We start from the raw sequence: 19186 nt of genomic DNA, 5'->3' as shown, positions 1-19186 counted from the left end.
GATTATATTCTGTATTTTAAACTTTATTGATTACCATGTAATAATGAGAAAAAGGCTGCATGATATCTAAGGATTAGAGTTGTTTGACTGTAAAGAGAATTCTGTTCATTAAGTGGTTAATTATTTGTTGTATTTACAATCCTACATTAAAAGTAATGGGCAAAATTAATTTGAACCATATATTTAACCCAACACATCCAAAATATTGTAACTTTAGCATGTGATCAGAATAAAACATTATCAGATTTTTGAAAATCCTACATTTCTTTCCTGTCTTGGGCTTTTGTGTGGAGTAGCATCAGGTGGTAGTACTATGGGGCATCATTCAATCATGAAGAGGTTCTATGGCTCATGCCAGCTCTGCCTCCAGAGTATAATGTATGCGTCCACTTCCTTTCATCTCTGTCACCACAGTCTAACCCAGGACTCATCATCTTTTACCTGGATTATCACAGTGTCCTCGAAACAGTCTTTCTACTTAAACCCATCAGTGAATTCCCACTGCATAAAGAATATAAATTCAGGCTGTTTATTGTTTCTCCCAGTCTGGCTCTGCTTCTTTTTGTTTTATGCTCTGTTTACTCTTAGTGGCCTTCATGTTCCTGGAAATGCCAAGCTCATTCTCCCCTCCAGGGCTTTTTCTGCTGTTCCCCCTTTTGGTTTGACACTGTCCCTTATCTTCCTTTATGTGTCATCAAGGTCTCAATTCAGCATCTCCTTGAGATGTCTTCTCTGACCACTCAGTGTAAAATAGCAGCAGCTATAGTAGCATCACTAGCAGTGACAACAACAACAATGAAAATAGCTCACATTCATTACTAAACTCTTACTACGTGCCAGGCGTTGTTCTTTATATTTACTCGCTGAGTCCTTACAACCACCCTTTGAGGTAAGGTACTGTTATTATTTCTATTATACACATAATGAAACTTAAGCACAGAGAATTATGTCAATTGTTCTACAATCACTTGTTTGTTTTCTTCCTCTTACCATGATCTGTAATTATCCTACTCTTCTCTAGGAAATAAGTTCCTAAGAAAGAGGACCTTATCTTATTTCCTGCTGTTTCTATAGCATTTTTTAAATGCCCAAAACATAGTAGATTCTTAAATATGCTGAATGAATGAATAAACAAATGAATGAACAACAGGTCTTATTAGATCATGATATTTCAGATGAAAAATGGAATATTTCAGAAATGATACTTCTCTCATATGAGCAGGTCAGAAGCCTTTCACTTATACTATTGAGCATTTTCCTCTGTTACATTGTACTGTGTGCATATAAGCATGTGATGATGAATCTGGGCAGATGAAGAAAGGAAGACTCTGTGCTGTCATACCCGGCAACCCAGTAGTCACTGATCAGAAGGTACCACATAGTTGTTGGCAACTGATTATAGTCACTGCTTAGCTTTTCAAATATGGAAGTTGAGTTACCATCACAGAGCACCATTTCACTTCGTGACTGAGTTTTGGCTGCAGATTAAGGAAGGCAATTGTTGCTGTGAAACATCTCAATAAAGGCTCAAGAAGGGAAATTTTTTTACTTTGTTTTTCAGAATTTCCCTGCTCTTCTGAACAAAACTATTGATTTTTTTTTTCTGCCTGCTGCTCAGCAGATATTAATTTCAGATAATTTTAGAGCTGAGAGTGCATGTCAGATTATTAGCCTAGCCTGGCTTCCCCATTTTACAAAGGAAGAGAATAACCCCCAGGGATGAAGTGGTTTGTGCAGGGTCACGTGGGTAATTGGTAGAAGAACCTGAGCTCACCTCACAGCCCCTAAGTGGGTTAAGTGATGAAACACTGTTCAGGGAAGATGAGCACTTGCTCACTTCAGAGTCATAATTAGGATAGTGACCCACCAGCATCCTGTGTTTTCTTGACAAATAAAATTATTGCTGGAAGCTAAAATGATCACAGGAGGATGTTGCTTGTATATTTTTATTTGGTAATACAAAGTAATCTTATTAGCATATTCAGTAGTTAAAAGTTATATGTGACTATTCCCTATACTGAAATTCTTGGTCCTTCAGAAGTTTAGAAATAGCGTTTGGCCATTTTATAACCAAGAATGCAAAATTTGGCCTCTTAGAGTTTCCGGTTTAAAATATGCATAGCAAATACTGGATAATTTTTTTATTGCTTGAGATAAACCACAATTCAGAAAACAAAATTGCTTTTCTGCTGGCGGGGGAATAGGAATCAAGCAGAATATTATAAACACTATATATGGAATTTTCAATATAGCTGGGATTCTGAATGACTGAATCATAATTTGCATTTGGCATAAATAAGGAAAAGTCTTTTACTTGCTCATTTCAATAAAAATTATACCAGAATCATTTTTCTGGGAGACTGGTTTGATTATTTTTAAGAGGTTTCAGACCTTGGAGAACACAATGTTGAAAGAAGCTAAGATTTCCCAGAAGCCACTATACAAATGTGCTTTCATACATAGAAAAGGATCTTTGCTCAGTTCCATCCCTCAAAATGATAGGTGTATGAATTTGCCTGCCAATTTGCTCTGTGAAACTTGATTTAAGAAGAATAATAATGCTATTAGTGGATGTCAAATGTCTGACTGAGCACCAAGGACATTAGGGTGAATGCCTGAGTAGTCTCCGAAATGTGAGGAATGAGCATGTATCTGGTGTTACTATCATCATTTACTTTGTGTGTCTGTACTTGTGGGCCATTTTGAGATGTCTCCAACAACTTGGAAATTTGGGAATTGAGTATACCTTCTCATTTCTTTCTAAGACTAACATATGCAGAGCAAAGTCACCTGTAAGGGGGCTAGATTGGTTCCTAGGCCTGCAGGATTTGATAATCCCAATGGAAGATTAAATATCAATTTGTGGGGGCACGCCCAAGATGGCCGAATAGGAACAGCTCCAGCTTCCGGCACCCAGCGTGAGTGACACAGAAGACAGGTGATTTCTGCATTTTCAACTGAGGTACCAGGTTCATCTCACTGGGGCATGTCAGACAGTTGGCGCTGGTCCACGGGTGCAGCCCAAACAACGAGAGCTGAAGCAGGGTGAGGCATCGCCTCACCCGGGAAACACAAGGGGGAAGGGAATTCCTTTTCCTAGCCAAAGGAAATTGAGACATACAACACCTGGAAAATTGGGTAACTCCCACCCTAATACTGCCCTTTACCAAGGGTCTTAGCAAATGGCACACCAGGAGATATATCCCACACCTGGCCCAGAGGGTCCCATGCCCACAGAGCCTCTCTCATTGCTCGCACAGCAGTCTGAGATCTAACTGCAAGGCAGCAGCGAGGCTGGGGGAGGGGTGCCCGCCATTGCTGAGGCTTAAGTAGGTAAACAAAGCCGCCAGGAAGCTCGAATTGGGTGAAGCCCACCGCAGCTCAAGGAGGCCTGCCTGCCTCTGTAGACTCCACCTCTGGGAACAGTGCATAGCTAAAAAAAAAAAAAGCAGCAGAAACCTCAGCGTAGGTAAATGCCCCTGTCTGACAGCTTTGAAGAGAGCAGTGGATCTCCCAGCAGAGGTTGAGATCTGAGAAAGGACAGACTGCATTCTCAAGTGGGCCCCTGACCCCTGAGTAGCCTAACTGGGAGACATCCCCTACTAGGTGCAGACCGACACCTCACACCCACACAGTAGGGTACACTACTGAGACGAGGCTTCCAGAGCAAGAATCAGACAGCAACACTTGCTGTTCAGCAATATTCTATCTTCTGCAGCCTCCACTGCTGATACCCAGGCAAACAGGGTCTGGAGTAGACCTCAAACAAACTCCAACAGACCTACAGCTGAGGGTCCTGGCTGTTAGAAGGAAAACTAACAAACAGAAAGGACACACACACCAAAACTCCATTAGTACGTCACCATCATCAAAGACCAAAGGCAGATAAAACCACAAAGATGGGGAAAAAGCAGTACAGAAAAGCTGGAAATTCAAAAAATGAGTGCACTCCCCATGCAAAAGAACGCAGCTCATCGCCAGCAATGGAACAAAGCTGGATGGAGAATGACTTTGACGAGTTGAGAGGAGAAGGCTTCAGTCGATCAAACTTCTCAGCGCTAAAGGAGGAACTATGTAACCAGTGCAAAGAAACTACAAACCTTGAAAAAAGAATGGATGAATGGATAACTAGAATAATCAATGCAGAGAAGACCTTAAAAGACCTGATAGAGATGAAAACCATAACATGAGAACTACATGACAAACGCACAAGCTTCAGTAACTGACTCGATCAACTGGAAGAAAGAGTATCAGCGATTGTAGATCAAATGAATGAAATGAAGCAAGAAGGAAGTGTAGAGAAAAAAAGAGTAAAAAGAAATGATCAAAGCCTCCAAGAAATATGGGATTATGTGAAAAGACCAAATCTGTGTCTGATTGGTGTGCCTGAAAGTGAGGGGGAAAATGGAACCAAGTTGGAAAACAGTCTGCAGGATATCATTCAGGAGAACTTCCCCAACCTAGTGAGGCAGGCCAACATTCAAATTCAGGAAATACAGAGAACGCCACGAAGATACTCCTCGAGAAGAGCAACTCCAAGACACATAATTATCAGATTCACCAAAGTTGAAATGAAGGAAAAATGTTAAGGGCAGCAAGAGAGAAAGGTCGGGTTACACACAAAGGGAAGCCCATCAGACTAACAGCGAATCTCTCGGCAGAAACTCTACAAGCCAGAAGAGAGTGGGGGGCCAATATTCACATTCTTAAAGAAAAGAATTTTCAACCCAGAATTTCATATCCAGCCAAACTAAGTTTCATCAGTGAAGGAGAAATAAAGTCCTTTACAGACAAGCAAATGCTTAGAGATTTTGTCACCACCAGGCCTGCCCTACAAGAGATCCTGAAGGAAGCACTAAACATGGAAAGAACAACCAGTACCAGCCATTGCAAAAACATGCCAAAATGTAAAGTCCATCGTGCTAGAAAGAAACTGCATCAACTAGCGAGCAAAATAAGCAGCTAATATCATAATGACAGGATCAAGTTCACACATAACAATATTAACCTTAAATGTAAATGGACTAAATGCTCCAATTAAAAGACACAGCCTGGCAAAGTGGATAAAGAGTCAAGATCCATCAGTTTGCTGTATTCAGGAGACCCATCTCACATGCAGAGACACACATAGGCTCAAAATAAAGGGATGAAGGAAGATCTATCAAGCAAATGGAAACAAAAAAAAGCAGGGGTTGTAATCCTAGTCTCTGACAAAACAGATTTTAAACTATCAAAGATCAAAAGAGCCAAAGAAGGCCATTACATAATGGTAAAGGGATCAATTCATCAGGAAGAGTTAACTATCGTAACTATATATGCACCCAATACAGGAGCACCCAGATTCATAAAGCAAGTCCTTAGAGACTTACAAAGAGACTTAGACTCCCATACAATAATAATGGGAGACTTTAACACCCCCACTGTCAACATTAGACAGATCTACGAGACAGAAAATTAACAAGGATATCCAGGAATTGAACTCAACTCTACACCAAGCAGACCTAATAGACATCTACAGAACTCTCCACCCCAAATCAACAGAATATACATTCTTCTCAGCACCACATCGCACTTATTCCAAAATTGACCACATAGTTGGAAGTAAAGCAGTCCTCAGCAAATGTGAAAGAACAGAAATTATAACCAACAGTCTCTCAGACCACAGTGCAATCAAACTAGAACTCAGGACTAAGAAACTCAATCAAGAATGCTCAACTACATGGAAACTGAACAACCTGCTCCTGAATGACTACTGGGTAAATAACAAAATGAAGGCAGAATAAAGATGTTCTTTGAAACCAATGAGAACAAAGATACAACATACCAGAATCTCTGGGACACATTGAAAGCAGTGTGTAGAGGGAAATTTATAGCACTAAGTGCCCACAAGAGAAAGCTGGAAAGATCTAAAATTGACGCTCTAACATCACAATTAAAAGAACTAGAGAAGCAAGAGCAAACACATTCAAAAGCTAGCAGAAGGCAAGAAATAACTAAGATCAGAGCAGAACTGAAGGAGATAGAGACACAAAAAACCCTCCAAAAAATCAATGAATCCAGGAGCTAGTTTTTTGAAAGATCAACAAAATTGATAGACCGCTAGCAAGACTATTAATAAAGAAGAAAAGAGAGAAGAATCAAATAGATGCAATGAAAAATGATAAGGGGGATATCACCCCTGCCCCCTCAGAAATACAAACTACCATCAGAGAATACTATAAACACCTCTACGCAAATAAACTAGAGAACCTAGAAGAAATGGATAATTTCCTGGACACTTACACTCTCCCAAGACTAAACCAGGAAGAAATTGAATCCCTGAATAGACCAATAGCAGGCTCTGAAATTGAGACAATAATTAATAGCCTACCAACCAAAAAAAGTCCAGGACTAGATGGATTCACAGCCAGTTCTACCAGAGGTACAAGGAGGAGCTGGTACCATTCCTTCTGAATATTCCAATCAATAGAAAAAGAAGGAATCCTCCCTAACTCATTTTACGAGGCCAACATCATCCTGATACCAAAGCTTGACAGAGATACAACAAAAAAAAGAGAATTTTAGACCAATATCTCTGATGAACGTCGATGCAAAAATCCTCAATAAAATACTGGCAAACCGAATCCAGCAGCACATCAAAAGCTTATCCACCATGATCAAGTGGGCTTCAACCCTGGGATTCAAGGCTGGTTCAACATACACAAATCAATAAACATAATCCAGCATGTAAACAGAACCAAAGACAAAAGCCACATGATTATCTCAATAGATGCAGAAAAGGCCTTTGACAAAATTCAACAGCCATTCATGCTAAAAACTCTCAATAAATTCGGTATTGATGGAACATATCTCAAAATAATAAGAGCTATTTATGACAAACCCACAGCCAATATCATTCTGAATGGACAAAAACTGGAAGCATTCCCTTTGAAAACTGGCACAAGACAGGTATGCCCTCTCTCACCACTCCTATTCAACATAGTGTTGGAAGTTCTGGCTAGGGCAGTCAGGCAAGAGAAAGAAATAAAGTGTATTCACTTAGGAAAAGAAGTCAAATTGTCCCTGTTTGCAGATGACATGATTGTATATTTAGAAAACCCCATCGTCTCAGCCCCAAATCTCCTTAAGCTGATAAGCAACTTCAGCAAAGTCTCAGGATACAAAATCAACGTGCAAAAATCACAAGCATTCTTATACACCAGTAACAGAAAAACGGAGAGCCAAATCATGAATGAACTCCCATTCACAATTGCTTCAAAGAGAATAAAATACTTAGGAATCCAACTTACAAGGGATGTAAAGGACCTCTTCAAGGAGAACTACAGACCACTGCTCAGTGAAATAAAAGAGGATACAAACAAAGAAAGAACATACCATGCTCATGGATAGGAAGAATCAATATTGTGAAAATGGCCATGGTGCCCAAGGTTTATAGATTCAGTGCCATCCCCATCAAGCTACCAATGACTTTCTTCACAGAATTGGAAAAAACTGCTCTAAAGTTCATATGGAACCAAAAAAGACCCTGTATTGCCAAGACAATCCTAAGCCAAAAGAACAAAGCTGGAGGCATCATGCTACCTGACTTCAAACTATACTACAAGGCTACAGTAACAAAAACAGCATGGTACTGGTACCAAAACAGAGATATAGACCAATGGAACAGAACAGAGCCCTCAGAAATAATACCACACATCTACAGCCATCTGATCTTTGACAAACCTGACAAACACAAGAAATGGGGAAAGGATTCCCTATTTAATAAATGGTGCTGGGAAAATTGGTTAGCCATAAGTAGAAAGCTGAAACTGAATCCTTTCCTTACTCCTTATACAAAAATTAATTCAAGATGGATTAGAGACTTAAATGTTAGACCTAATACCATAAAAACCCTAGAAGAAAACCTAGGTAATACCATTCAGGACATAGGCATGGGCAAGTACTTCATGTCTAAAACACCAAAAGCAATGGCAACAAAAGCCAAAATTGACAAATGGGATCTAATTAAACTAAAGAGCTTCTGCACAGCAAAAGAAACTACCATCAGAGTGAACAGGCAACCTACAGAATGGGAGAAAATTTTTGCAATCTACTCATCTGACAAAGGGCTAATATCCAGAACCTATAAAGAACTCAATAAAATTTTCAAGAAAAAAACATGCCCATCAAAAAGTGGGCAAAGGATATGAACAGACACTTCTCTAGAGAAAACATTCATACAGCCAACAGACACATGAAAAAATGCTGATCATCACTGGCCATCAGAGAAATGCAAATCAAAACCACAATGAGATACCATCTCACACCAGTTAGAATGGCAATCATTAAAAAATCAGGAAACAACAGGTGCTGGAGAGGCTATGGAGAAATAGAAACGCTTTTACACTGTTGGTGGGACTGTAAACTAGTTCAACCATTGTGGAAAACAGTGTGGCGATTCTGCAAGGATCTAGAAGTAGAAATAGCATTTGTCCCAGCCATCCCATTACTGGGGATATACCCAAAGGATTATAAGTCATGCTGCTATAAAGACACATGCACACGTATGTTTATTGCAGCACTATTCCCAGTAGCAAAGACTTGGAGTCAACCCAAATGTCCATCAGTGACAGACTGGATTAAGAAAATGTGGCAGATATACTCCATGGAATACTATGCAGCCATAAAAAAGGATGAGTTCATGTCCTTTTTGGGACATGGATGCAGCTGGAAACTATCATTCTTAGCAAACTATCACAAGAACAGAAAACCAAATGCCACATGTTCTCACTCGTAGGTGGGAATTGAACAATGAGATCACTTGGACACAGGAAGGGGAACATCACACACTGGGTCCTATTGTGGGGAGGGGTGGGGAAGGGATAGCATTAGGAGATATACCTATTGTAAATGACAAGTTAATGGGTGCAGCACACCTACATGGCACATGTATACATATGTAACCTGCACATTGTGCACATGTACCCTGGAACTTAAAGTATAATAAAAATAAATAAATAAATATGAATTTGTATTCGAAGATGGAAATGGGGATAGAGATGGTCAAGGAAGGGGTAAGTCATGGGGTTAAACATTATCAGCACTCTTCTCAGTTCTGCGGAGGGGAATAGAAGCATTAGCCAACAGACTTGAAGTATCATGGCCCCATTGCCAAGATATTGCAACAAACTTTTAAGAAGTTGGTCCTACAGATGCATCTACCCCTTTAGCAGGATTGGTTGCATCAGGCTGTACTTCTCCAATGCTATGAGAGTCTTAGTTCATCTAACCACTGGTGGATGGGTTACTTTGGTCATTTAACTTTCTACATAGGCCAATCTGGGAGAGTTGAATTGATTATGGAACTTCAGTTACTCTAGTTCATATGGCAATTACTTCTCCTCATAAATTTACTAATTGTTGTTTGGACATCAGTCCTACAGGCTTGGACAACATATGTCTACTTGAAAGAGATCTGTTTCTAGTATATTGCTAATCTGGTTTTGCTCACTTGTTAATTCATCAGGCTTTGAGGGCTTACTATGAACAGAGGTATAATAGGTAACTTACCATGTAACAAGGGAAGCAGGTGAATTGTCAATTACACCACAAGGTAAAGAATTACCACCCCAAAACATTCTTCAACCTCTAACCCAGAAGCTGCCTCCCATTTTTATGAGGCTCAGCCTATGACTGTATCATTATCCACCCTGTTAACTCTTTAAGTATAATAGACTTTTACAATATCTATTACATTTATTGTAATACAAATTACATGTATTGTAATCTATTACAATATTAGGTGTTTTAAGTACATTGCATATATATTCATTCATTTACTACCAACTATTCCAGGAGACGAACACATAATATTTCTCTTTGAAAGATTAGGAAACTGAAGCCTAGTGAAAGTAAGTAACTACCTAAAGTCATGTTTTATTCTTGGCTTTGCCATTTACCAAATACTGTTCATTCGACTATACTTAATACGGGGTTTGAACCCATTACATTGTGGGCTTCAGAGTTCAGTCTGAACTAGAGAAGATGGGTGGGTCACTGAGTGGATCTCAGAAGCAGTCAGTCGAATGTCTTGCAGTCCGTTTCCATTAAATATGCGAGTATCGTATGTCCTCTTCGTGCAAGATTGTGCTAGGAAAAGCTAAGAGAGATATCAAAGAGCATGAGTAAGATGTGTTTCTTTCTCTCAGTATATTTCACCTTAGCATGACTTACAGACAAAGAAGGCTTCTGAAGGCCTGCCCTACAGAGAAGACTCAGTGAGAAGTGTTACTAGATCCAGAACGGCACTCCCCTTCCCCCTGCTTTCTGTGAGGGGATGACATAAAAGCATCATAGTTTTCAGTAGTCCTTAGGAGTTCAGACAGGTGGATTAAAAGCTACTAGTAAATTTTAATGACTTATGTGAACGAACCCTCTAAATTATTAAACAAATCTCAAGGGACATGGGTTCCTTAAAACGAAGAATAGAACTGTGTATAGGAAGGAATGCCATCTTAGTTTGACCCTCTTTGGGGCAGGGTGGTAAAGGATTCTCCTATTTTGATTGTCTTTGTCACCACTCTAATAGCTCAGCTCAGGCATTGCCCAGGTGTGCACATGTATCTCTTTATGTGGTTATTATAGCTGATGAAGGTGGTGATATGCAAAGGAAATAAAAAAATGAAATCATAAAATAGAATTATCTGGTGCGTATTGAATAACTGTCAATTTTGAATGTAGCAAATGTGTTTTCACCTCTAACCCAGAACTGTGAGATCAAAATTGCTACTTACCTTCCTCAAAGTGTTGGTTCATTAATCAAATAGAAGAGCCTGTTTCTCTTCTCCATGGAAAGAGTCTGGACTGACAGGTTACTTATGTTAAGTCCAGACCTAACTTGCCCATTTCTGTAATGTAAGATGATTTCATTGAAGAGTTTAATTATAATGGTTGCAAACTCTCACTTCCAAATTAGCAAAAATGCTAGTCTTTTTCCCAGGTACCTTCATCAGAATATTCCTGAGGATCTCTGAGGTCAAGTATGTTCACTGAGCTATTTCTGAGAACTTCTGATATTGCTGTGCCTGTTTACTGCTAGCTTGCTGTCACCTGCTAGGAGTAAACATAGAATCGGATACATCGCAGAAGGTGATACCCGCAACCTCTGGCCTTCAGACATTCTGGGAGTGGGCTTCAGGTGCCTGTTGGCTCTCCAATTCACTGCTGAGGAGACAGAGGAGAGGTGACTACCAGCTTACTGGCTGAGAGTCTCACTCCCTGCTTTCAGTGCAGATCTCCCTTCCTCAGTATCACACCTGCTCAGGGCACACCAGAGCCAAGCATTCTGCAGACATTCAGCTCCATGTACAGTATCTTGCCAAAGCTTTTCTGTAGTGCCTGGGTAAAGAAAGCCTATGTTATCTGTGACAGCCTGTGCTCAGAGCCATCCAGTCTCTTCGATGGTCCTACCCCTGGCAACAGGTTACAGTTTGGACTTTTCCCCTCATTTTGGTGAGTTTTCTCTTTAAAGATCCCTTATTATCTGATGTAGGTTGGGCCCCTACTAAATCCATTAGGATTGTTTTAATTACTCTGATTCCCACATAAGGGATAGGGTTAACTCCAATCCCTTTAGTTCAAGGAAAATCCTTTGCCCCACAGAAATTCTTGAATACAAATTAATATCTGAGGGAGAGATGCAGTATCCAACTGCTTTCAGTGGATAGCAGTATCCAGTGCTCTCCCAGCAGCATTTGAGACCCCAGTGTAAGTAGGTATGTCTAGAGGGAGTGACACCCAGCTCCTCAGCTAAGGACATCCCAGGGCCAGGCCCTCAAAAGTCCCATTGCATAAATACAACACTCAAAAGTCCATTATATCAGGTAAATACAACACAACCTGAGAACATCAGCTCAGAGTGGAGTGGAGAGCTGGTTTTTGAGGCTCTCTCTCTCATCCAGAGACTGGGAACAGCACGCTCTGGTCTTCATGCTACCAGGAAGGAAGACCTAATAAAGGACTCAATTTTTTTAAAGATTGATCTCCCTCTATTTGATAATCCATATGTGAAATTTCAGTTATACAAAACTAGAGGGAAACGTGTGTGTTTAGAACATGGTGTAGGGAAACACTGTGAGCAAAGCTGTCGATTGGGTCTGAAACCCTAAAATGGGTGTGACAGTACCTATCAGAGCATGTGACCTCCAGGGTGATAAGGATACAGTGTGCCTCTCACCCTGTGCCCCTCCTACTTGGAAAGCTTTCAGTGGCTGGCTGCCAAGCAGAGCGCAGGGTCCTCAGGGACCTGGCCTGTGTGCTTCCTCAGCGTGGTTTCTAGTCGGCCTTCTGTCTGTGCTCCAGCAGCACTGCCCTGTTTGCTCTCCCCTGCACACATGACACTGTTTCTCACACCCCAGTCCCTGTGCTCATGCTTCTCACCTTTGTAGAACACCTCAATGATTTTCTGGTTTCAAACCATAACAAACCCCACAGGCCAGCTTTTCGTGTAGTTTGTTACCAGCACTTGGCCAACAGTTGTTTTTTAATCAGTGGGTGGAGCAGCTTTTCTTGCCCTCAAAAAACAGTCAACCACTCCTTTTTCATTGGGTATATGTATTTGGCAGACATTGGGTACCTGCTGTTTGTTGGCACTGGTGTTGGAAAGATGAATAACACACCTTCTGTGGCCCTAGGGAGTTCCCATTCTGGTAGGGGGAACCTGACTCAGACAGCAACAAAACCTGCTGGTAAGTGTTTTGCTGAAGAGTGGGGAGGTTCAAAGGGCTGTGGAAACCCAAAGACGTTTCTCTAACTTGAACATCATAGAACACTTCAGAAGAAACCACATGTCAGCAGGTCTTATGGGAGGAGTTGGCATTGGCTAGGCAGCAGAGAGAAGAAAAATGGGTTTTGGAGATACAATACTGTTGTCACCCCTTTGATTTTCACTAGAAGGTACAAAAAGCTGTTTAAAATACTATCTGTTCATATACTGTTCTAGAACTTGTATGTATTTTTTGAAATGTCAGCGTTGCAACAAAGTACGCAGTTGAATCTAGCATTTTGTTTCAATAATTATGAGATGACTTGAAGTGCTCTTGAGAAATTTAAAATTCATTTGAATTCTAACTGGAGAAACAAATAGGTGATGATAGTGAGTTGGATCACTGTTGCAGTTCCTTATTTAAACCTATCTTTTCTTCTGTCTTCATCTGGGAAAAATCCCAGAAAAGTATTAAATGCGTATGCCTGAATTTTTGACTATATTTTAAATTACCTTTATTTTGTTAGTTTTAACTAAAACTGTAATTTAAACCAGTTTAAAAATAATTTTTACTTCTGGGCATCTTTTTATATAATGGAAGGAAATAAGTTGAACACTTATGGGGGAAATGTAAAGTTGATGTTATGTCTTATTTTTGATATGGCTCAGTTTTTACATGACTATTAAATGCTGCCCTTTAAATCTAGTAGAAATGTTAAATGTGAGGATGTTACTTTTTATTATAAAAGAAACAGCAGTAAGGGGAAGCATGTAGCTTTTAACAGATTTCATATTCTAGCCTAGTTATGAAATGTGTTTTTGGTCTGGACAATAAAACATTTCTTGTCCAATGAGAAGATGATCTCTTTTTAAGGTTATGAGAAGACAGATGATGTTTCAGAGAAGACCTCGCTGGCTGACCAGGAGGAAGTGAGGACTATTTTCATCAACCAGCCCCAGCTGACAAAATTCTGCAATAACCATGTCAGGTAGGAACTTCCAAAGAATGCCATGAGACCAGCCTGCAGAGCAGAGCTGGTTAGGTCAAAATGAAAATGCTTGCAAAGAACTTTCAGTGCAGTCGGTTAATATTTGAGAGCTCCCTGGTGGCAGTGTGAATAGGCTGTTTCTCCATCTTCTATCCCATAGAGAAATATTAATAAGAATCTGGAAATAGCGAGGAGCAGAAAGAATAAGCATCCATCCTCTGCCAGGTCTATGTAGATGGTCTGAATAATGGAAGCTGCTTATGTGTAAATGCCTGTGTCCTAAACCTGTTAATAGAGCGATGCATTACTGGTTTTGGATAACAAGTTTTAACATTTTAAGAGAGGTCTTTGCAATTCTGCACCAAGAATTCCTTCTGGTTATATAGTCTTTAAATATTGGTTTTTAATAGTTGTGAAGTTTAGTATGGTGGGGAGGAATGGAGGGCTGTGCGAATTACTTCACTGCACTGTTGTGTTTTCATTCCAACAATAGTGTAAAAAGTATCTGTAAGCACTGGCCACTTAAGCGGCTTCTGGGACCACATAAACACCTTCAGTGCCAGCAAAGTGTTTCTCCAGTGGCAGAGTTACTAGATTTGAGAAGTGCTCACTTAATATGTACAACTTCAAATTCTAGAGGAACACCTCTCAATTTGGGTAGTGTGGCATGTGTCTGCTTTAATCTCCTTTCTATTTGATAAACAATAGGAAGATCTAGATGTTTCTAAGAGCTAAGTGGTGATATCTTACTGATGTGGGCATATCTGGTGTGTTTAATGTGGATTTCTAGCCAAGTTCCTGGAGTGGCAGTGAAGAAAATTCAAGCAGAACCCCAGAAATCTCCCTGAAATTATACAGAAAAGGCATCTCTGTTTACAGTGTCAGGTCAAATTGCTGATATGGGGGGATTTTTTTTGCAAGATTTTATTTTCTACTCACATGTTGTACTCTCTCTTATGGAGGACTGGAGCCCTTTAACTCCAAAGTTGCTCTTCTTTGTAAGCTACTTCTAGTAATGTTAAGCAGGCTAACTGGCCAAAGAGGACAAAAGATTATGCAAAAAATAAAACCTGTGGTATTCACTGTTTACTATTTATTTAACCTTTTCACTCTCTTTCATTTAGGTTAATAACCCTTTGCAATATTCTCCCAGTTTGAAACAGCGGCAAATGTTCCTTATCTAACTTTTTATATGGTAGTAACAGAACTTTGTAGTATGGGTGCTAATTATGGAGAAGTTTTATACTGCTTTTCATTTTTGTTTTCTAGCACTGCAAAATACAACATAATCACATTCCTTCCAAGATTTCTCTACTCTCAGTTCAGAAGAGCTGCTAATTCATTTTTTCTCTTTATTGCACTGCTTCAGGTAAAGTCATATCATAAAACCTTGTCAAATGTTCAGGTACTAATAAATGTTAAGCCCGTGACCAATCCCCTGAGGTTTGTCTAAATGCCGAGAGGTAAGCTGGTTTTGGTGGGCATTTCTGGCTCCTGCTGCAAGCAGTGTTAGAATCCACTACCTTTTCCAGCCTTTTGCTTCATTTTTATCAGCTTATGTTGGATGTTCTATAAATTTGATGTGGCAAGGACTGTTCATTTTGGGTGGTAAAGGGGATGGTACGTTTTCTTAAAATGTTAATTTTTGTAGTAAAACTGTCAACTCTGAACCTTAGAATGCAAGAATTTAAATCTTGTGCTTCTCTTTGTATGTAAATTAGTTGTAGTCAGAAAAAGTTCCAGTTTATTAAAAGTAGCGTGTTTAATATATGCTTAAATTTGAGAAAATATTTTCATTGACCTTGAAAATAAAGAATTTTTAAAACACCACAAAACACAAGGAAAAAAATTTAAAACTCTCACTATTCCACCACCAGAGACAATTACTCTTAAATTGTGGGTATATATCCTTCTGGTCTTTCTTTTTTCCTTCCAACCGTTGTTTATTGATTTAGTTTACAAAAAGGAGATCATAGTATACCTATTGTTTTGTAACCTGCCGTATTCATATAACAATGTGTGGATATTTTCCCAGTTATTCATTGTGTTTCTAAAATGTCATTTTAATAGTTATATTTTAGTGAATAGATATACTGTAACTTATGTAGCCAATTTTCCAGTGGAGGTGGTAGTCCTATATACAACTGCTTACCATGAAACTAATTAGCATGCTTTTCCAGTACTTATCAGATATGAACAAATGACTTCACCCAGCATTAGTCCACCAAGATACTAAAATCAGTGAGGCATGTTTTTTTAGAAGGCACTAAGACTGTTTTCTTGAATCTATTGTAAATTTTCTAGTTCTCATTGGATTTCTCTTATTTTTTTTTTTTTTCCAAATAGCAAATACCTGATGTGTCACCAACAGGTCGTTACACAACACTGGTTCCTCTCTTATTTATTTTAGCTGTGGCAGCTATCAAAGAGATAATAGAAGATATTGTAAGTATTCCATTTTTTTCATAAATATATGTGACTTTGTTATTTATATATGTTTTAAATGTTAGTTTTTCCTTAAATCATTTAATTCTTGGCATGCGCTGTCCATTCAACTTCAAATGTCTAGAATATGTTCCTACCCCTGAAGTTAATTTTTGTTTTCTATAATATTGCTAAATGTTTGTTACAGTGTTCTATTGCATTTATAGTTTAGCAAATAAAAGAAATTAATTTACTATACTAATTGACTTGAGGAGAAAAGTACATTTGAACATTATTTTCAATTAAATGAAAAAATCTCCAAATTAAGTGATATTTTTTGATATTTTCTATTTTTTAATTTAAATAATTTTAATAAATTTCACTTTATTAAATGCCTTTGATTCCTTCTCACTTTATTTAGTAGTTCTAAGCTTCTTTTTCCTTTATCTCATTTTTTAAAAGAAAGTAACCAAATTTGCTATTTTTATTCTGTAGTAATAAGAGAAAGGGGAAGTCACTTTCTCCTTTATAAAACTAACTCTCCCAGATAAATTCAGGCCTTTTTTCTGTTTAATCTGTTTTAACTGTCTTACTTGAGGAGACCAATGTTTTGTTTTGGTTTGATTTTTTCCTATTCTTTTAAAATACTTCATATATATATATATATATATATATATATAGAGAGAGAGAGAGAGAGAGAGAGAGAGACTTTTAAGTTCAGGGGTACATGTGTAGGGTTGTTACATGGGTAAATGTGTGTCATGGGGTTTTATTGTACAGATTATTTCATCACCCAGGCATTCAGCTGAGTATCTATTAGTTACTTTTAGTTATTTTTCCTGATCCTCTCCCTCCTGCCACCTTCCACCCTCCAGTGGGCCTCAGTGTGTGGTGTTCCCCTCTGTGTCCATGTGTTCTCATCATTTACTCCCACTTACAAGTGAGAACACATGGTATTTGGTTTTCTGTTCCTGTGTTAGTTTGCTAAGGATAATGGCCTCCATCCAGCTCCATTTGTGTCCCTGCAAAGGACATGATCTCGTTCTTTTTTATGGCTGCATAGTATTCCATGGTGTATATGTACCACATTTTCCTATCCAGTCTATCATTGATGGGCATTTAGGTTGATTCATGTCTTTGCTTTTGTGAATAAGGCTGAAATGAACATACACATGCATGTGTCTTTATAATAGAATGATTTATATTCCTTTGGGTATGTACCCAGTAATGGGATTGCTGGGTCAAATGGTATTTCTGTCTTTAAGTCTTTGAGGAATCACCACACTATCTTCCACAATGACTGAACTAATTTTCATTCCCATCGATAGTATATAAATGTTCCTTTTTCTCCACAACCTTGCCAGCATCTGTTTTTTTTTGACTTTTTAATAAATGCCATTCTGACTGATATGAGATGGCATCTCATTGTGGTTTTGATTTGCATTCCTCTAATAATCAGTGATGTTGAGCTTTTTTTGTGTTTGTTGGTCGCATGTATGTCTTCTTTTTAGAAGTGTCCATTCATGTCCTTTGCCTGCTTTTTTTTTTTTTCTTTTTTCTTTTTTTTTTTTTTTTGAGACAGAGTTTCACTCTTGTTGCCCAGGCTGGAGTGCAATGGTGCAATCTCGGCTCACTGCAACCTCCACCTCCCAGGTTCAAGCGACTCTCCTGCCTCAGGCTCCCAAGTGGCTGGAATTACAGGCATGCACCACCACCACACCCGGCTAATTTTGTGTTTTTAGTACTGAGAGGGTTTCTTCATGTTGGTCAGGCTGGTCTCGAACTCCCGACCTCAGGCAATCCACCCGCCTCAGCCTCCTAAAGTGCTGGGATTATAGGTGTGAGCCACTGCACCTGGCCCTTTTCCTACTTTTTAATGGGTTGTTTTCTTCTTGTAAATTTAAGTTCCTTATAGATGCCAGATATTAGATCTTTGTCAGATGCATAGTTTGCGAGTGTTTTCCCCCATTCTGTAAGTTGTCTGTTTACGCTGTTGTTAGTTTTTTTTTTTTTTCTTTTTTTGCTGTGCAAAAGCTCTTTACTCAGATCTGATGTGCCAATTTTTGCTTTTGTTGCAATTGCTTCTGGCATCTTTGTCATGAAATCTTTGCCCATGCCTGTGTCCTGAATGTACATATGTACCTAGGTTTTCTTCTAGGGTTTTTATAGTTTGGGGTTTTATATTTAAGTCTTTTTTTGTTTGTTTATTTTTTGTTTTTTTTTTTTTGTTTTTGAGCTGAATTTTCACTCTGTTGCCCAGGCTGGATTTCAGTGGTGTGACCTTGGCTCGCTGCAGCCTCTGCCTCCTGGGTTCAAGCGATTCTCCCATCTCAGCCTCCTGAGTAGCTGGGCTTACAGGTTCCCACCACCATTCACAGCTTTGTGTGTGTGTGTGTGTGTGTGTTTTTAGTAGAGACAGGGTTTTGACATGCTGACCAAGCTGGTCTTGAAGTTCTGACCTCAGGTGATCCACCCACCTTGGCCTCCCAAAATGCTGAGATTGCAGGCATGAGCCACCATGCCCAGCCTTCATTTAAGTCTTTAATCCATCTTGAGATGAGTTTTGTATATGGTGTAAGGAAAGGGTCTAGTTTCAGTCTTCTACATATGGCCAACCAGTTATTCCAGCATCATTTATCAAATAGGGACTCCTTTCCCCATTGCTTGTTTTTGTCAGCTTTGTCGACAATCAGGTGGTTGTAGGTGTGCAGTCTTATTTCTGGGTTCTCTGTTCTGTTCCATTGATCCATGTGTGTTCTACTAGTACCATGCTGTTTTGGTTACTATAGCCCTATAGTATAGTTTGAAGTTGGGTAGCATGATTGATACCTCCAGCTTTGTTCTTTTTGCTTAGAATTGCCTTGGCTATTTGGGCTCTCTTTTTGGTTCCATATGAATTTTTAAATAGTTAAATTTTAAAGTATTCATTGACATTCTTTACATAATGTCAATGGTAGTTTAATGGGAATAGCATTGAATCTGTAAATTGCTTTGAGCTATATGGCTATTTTTACAATATTGATTCTTCTAT

The 19186-nt window shown here is 39.1% G+C and overlaps 1 protein-coding gene across 12 annotated transcripts in view; it reads left to right on the top strand.

Annotated features, from left to right (window-relative positions):
• ATP8A1 (ATPase phospholipid transporting 8A1) overlaps positions 1 to 19186 on the top strand; it is a 266665-nt gene that overhangs the window by 23860 nt on the left and 223619 nt on the right. For all 12 annotated transcript variants that reach the window (XR_012434807.1, XR_012434806.1, XR_012434805.1 and 9 more), the window contains exons 2-4: positions 13617 to 13731; positions 15001 to 15100; positions 16078 to 16176. Coding sequence is in view for 7 of the 12 variants with exons in the window: in XM_065544954.1 (XP_065401026.1) it covers positions 13617 to 13731; positions 15001 to 15100; positions 16078 to 16176 (314 nt within the window). In the remaining 5 variants the exon portion in view is untranslated. The remainder of the gene's footprint in view (positions 1 to 13616; positions 13732 to 15000; positions 15101 to 16077; positions 16177 to 19186) is intronic.

The sequence above is a fragment of the Macaca fascicularis genome, chromosome 5 (genome assembly GCF_037993035.2).
Source record: "Macaca fascicularis isolate 582-1 chromosome 5, T2T-MFA8v1.1".
NCBI lineage: Eukaryota > Metazoa > Chordata > Mammalia > Primates > Cercopithecidae > Macaca > Macaca fascicularis.
The sequence above is the reverse complement of the archived record's forward strand: the minus strand, read 5'-3'. Positions and strand labels throughout refer to the sequence as shown.